Below are 3,649 nucleotides of genomic sequence, written 5' to 3' on the forward strand. Positions count from 1 at the left end.
CTGCACCTGGGTCTGGGTCTGCATCTGTCTGCACCTGGGTCTGGGTCTGTATCTGTCTGCACCTGGGTCTGGGTCTGGGTCTGCATCTGTCTGCGCCTGGGTCCCACCTCACCACAGATCATTCCACCATTTCATCAGTGTGTTCATCACTTCTCATTTGTTCTATCAACAAATAAACCATCCAGTCAATCTTTAACTTTCATGATTTGGGTTTTGGTTGTTTTTTTTATCTTAAAGTCTGAACATCAGCTTTAAGCAGCTGAAAAATGTCTCTACAACTCCTCTTCCAGAAAGTGCCTGACAGCTCAAGTCTCTGTGATTTGTACTACGTGTCAGACCTGCCCTTTTTTCTCCCCCATTCTAGTCCAACTAAAACCCAAAGAACTGGAATTAAAGTAAAGCGATCGTGATCTATCATTCTTTTTTCACCCCTGAATGACAAATTTTTATTCTCAAGATTAATCAAAAAGCACTGAAGACTGTCCGGATGATTAAATTTCTCTTCTGTCTTGAGTTAATTAATTTCCAGTTGGCAGGAAAATAACGGATAGACAATAGAGCGTTCAGTGAGACTTGAATATCGGTGCGATTGTGTTGTACCTGCTCTGGACTGAGGCCAGGGGGGACCCAGGCGTACTCCTCCAGCGCACACCCAGAGTCATCGTCAGAGGTGGAGTTCCTCTGGAAGTCGTACATCAGCTTTGTGATGGTCTTTTCCATCTCCAGAGACATGGCGTCACAACATGCTCCTCTACACAAACCCCTTCAGTAGAAGCAGGTGATCCTGTAAAGAAACACACAGGATGGTAAGTGGGAGACCCCCCCCAACAGATAAAACACTGAAACAACGTGGAAAGATTAAAGAGGTGTATTTCACTCCTGGTTGGCTTCACTGAACCAGATCATTCTGAGACAGTTCCGTCTAATTTGTCCCTCCTTGTCTTCTCTTGCCTCGGTCCTCCTGACCTAAAAATCCCCCCCAGCCAAATATTCTGAAGGACACCTCACCTCTTAATAAGGACGTGGGGGAAAGAGGATCAAGGAGAGGGCAAGCTTCCTCCAGGAAATATGAGTAAGAACACTAAGTCTCACATTTTATTTTAAAATATGATTTTTACAAATCATGCTTTACAGAAATCCCATGAGTCACGTGCAACAAAATCGTGTCACGATTCATGTGTGGCACACGCCGCATGGAACTGGAGTCAGTTTGAAATGAGAACTCAGGAACAAGAATACTCTTCCTCATGTCTGATAAGCTGCGAGGAAGAGTTGAAGAAGTGCATTTTTAAAAATAAATGAGGTAAAGGACCCCGCCTCTCACACAGTGATGGCTGGATGTGGGCACCAGCGACGCCGGCGACCCGAAAAGGAAGAAGCGGGTAAAAGATACTGGATAGATGGATGGAAATGAGTTAAAGGAAAGGTTCTGATCTGCTGAAGTGAGATTCTATGGACAAGAATTCTATGAACAATCAGTATCTCACCTGTTGTAGCTAGATCCTTGAACAACCTCTGTTTGCAGAAACAAGCCCTACTTGCACGGGATTAGTTTTACCTAGGGACCACATGTAATAAAAAAATTACTCCCCAACGTCTGCTTTTTATGTGGCGCATTTGCACGGGCTAACCAAAGCCTGAGATTTAGCTGAAATTTATGGACATCTTCTGGATTTGATGTTAACGCGCTGCACGTTGCACTTGTGTGTTCAAGTTCAAGTGTCAAAAACTGATAAACTCTCAAATCAAAAATTACCTGGACTCATTTAACATCACCTCCCCAACAGTCTGGTTTCAGAAACAACACAGCACAACCACTGCTTCACTGAAGGTTCTTAATGACGTTGTTGACGCACTGGATGCTAAGGATTATTGCGCTGCAGTTTTCTTAGACCTGTCTAAAGCTTTTGACACTGTGGCTCATGATATCTTGTGTCACAAGCTCTTAGAAAATGGTTTCTCAGAACACACCATTGGCTGGCTCTCTAACTATCTTTCAGATCGGAGGCAATGTGTTCAACATAATGGTATTTCCTCCAGTTATTTAACAATCAGCAATGGTGTACCACAAGGCTCAGTCTTAGGACCCACCCTATATACAATCTACATAGGTAATGTAGGTCAGAGCATCCCTGACTCATCCTTACATTTCGATGCTGATGACACAGTTGTTTATTGTCGAACTAAAACATTTGCTAAGGTTTTTCAGTTTTTGCAATCCACCTTTGACATCATCCAGACATATTTGTTCCTCTCAAACTTGCCCTAAAGGCAGACAAACCAAAGGGATGCTTTTTTCAAACAGGAAGCCAGTCCCAGCAGTTCTTCCTCTGATTTTATCCTCAAATGGTGTCCCTATTGAGTTTGTTTATTCCTATAAATATTTGGGTATCTTGATCAACTCACATCTCTTTTAAGCTTCACATGGAAAACCTAGTAAGGAAATTAAAAGTTAAACTGGGTTTCTTTTTCAGAAACAGATCCTGTCTAACTCTGAATGCTAGGAAATGCCTTATAACTGTGACTTCCCTTCCCTCCTTTGATTACGGTGACATTATTTACATGAACGCTCCTACAAGAACCCTGCAGATGTTGGATGCTGCAGATGTTGGATGCTGCAGATGTTGGATGCTGTCTATCATGATGCACTAAGATTCATATCTGGCTGTGATTATCGTACCCACCACTGCACCCTGTGTTCACTGGTTAACTGGACATCATTAACTTCACACAGACTCTCTCACTGGTACATTTTCATCTTTAAATCACTTCTTGGTCTGCTGCCTTCATACATCTCCTCCTACATGTCTCTGTGTGAGTGCAGCTACAGCGTGCGCTCTCAGGACATTATTACCTGCAGTGTTCCCTCAGTGAGGACTGAATTAGGAGAAAGGACCTTCTCCTACTCTGCTCCTGTTTCCTGGAATATCTTTCAAAAAGAACTGAAGCTCTAGACCTTGACCTCTCTAAGTGTCTTTAAACATCTGTTAAGTTCATGGCAAAAACCAATGCAGACATGCTCCTGTTTTTAGTTTTCTACACCGTCTTATAATCTAGCTGTTGTTTTTTTTGCTACTTTTTCTTTTAACTGTCCTTTAAATGTGCTATATAAATAAATGTGACTTGACTTGACTTTTGGTTGATTTTTTGTTTTGATCTATAAAAAATAAAAAAATAAAAAAATAAATGTAAATTTGTATGCCTCTTTTGTGACTGTCTATTGTTGTCGTTGTTGTCCACTGTTGTCATCACTCTTTGTTAAAGAAATCAGGTCTCTCTTGTAAATGAGTCCCTGAGGCTCAATAGGATTAATCTGTCTAAATAAAGTTTGAATGAATGAAAAAATTACGGGTCGATAGGCTTTTGCTGGTCCGGGACACAAAAGGTTATTTATGCACTCCAATGCAGCCAAAAGCAAATAAAAATACACACAGGAAACAAAAAAACTCCTCATTACGTATCGGATCCCGCCCATTTCTGTCCAAATCACAGAGATGCCTATTCGCATTGGATGAGTATTATCACAGGACCTCGGAGTTCAATAAAATATAGTAGGTAATCTGCGGGGGAATTTTTTACTTTACAAACTACTGACATGGCTGATTCACACGGGATTAACAACATAGACAATCTCCATAATTATTACAAA

The 3,649-nt window shown here is 41.4% G+C and overlaps 1 protein-coding gene across 1 annotated transcript in view; it reads right to left on the minus strand.

Moving 5' to 3' along the window:
• Positions 1 to 732, minus strand: part of LOC119416638 (periphilin-1) — a gene marked incomplete at its 3' end in the record, with an annotated part of 10,122 nt that extends 9,390 nt beyond the window's left edge. The window contains 1 exon segment of the mRNA XM_037683827.1: positions 601 to 732. Coding sequence (XP_037539755.1) covers positions 601 to 732 — 132 coding nt within the window.
• Positions 733 to 3,649: the final 2,917 nt, after the last annotated feature.

The sequence above is a fragment of the Nematolebias whitei genome, chromosome 11, assembly GCF_014905685.2.
Source record: "Nematolebias whitei isolate Nwh7 chromosome 11, NemWhi1, whole genome shotgun sequence".
In the NCBI taxonomy this organism is placed as follows: Eukaryota; Metazoa; Chordata; class Actinopteri; order Cyprinodontiformes; family Rivulidae; genus Nematolebias; species Nematolebias whitei.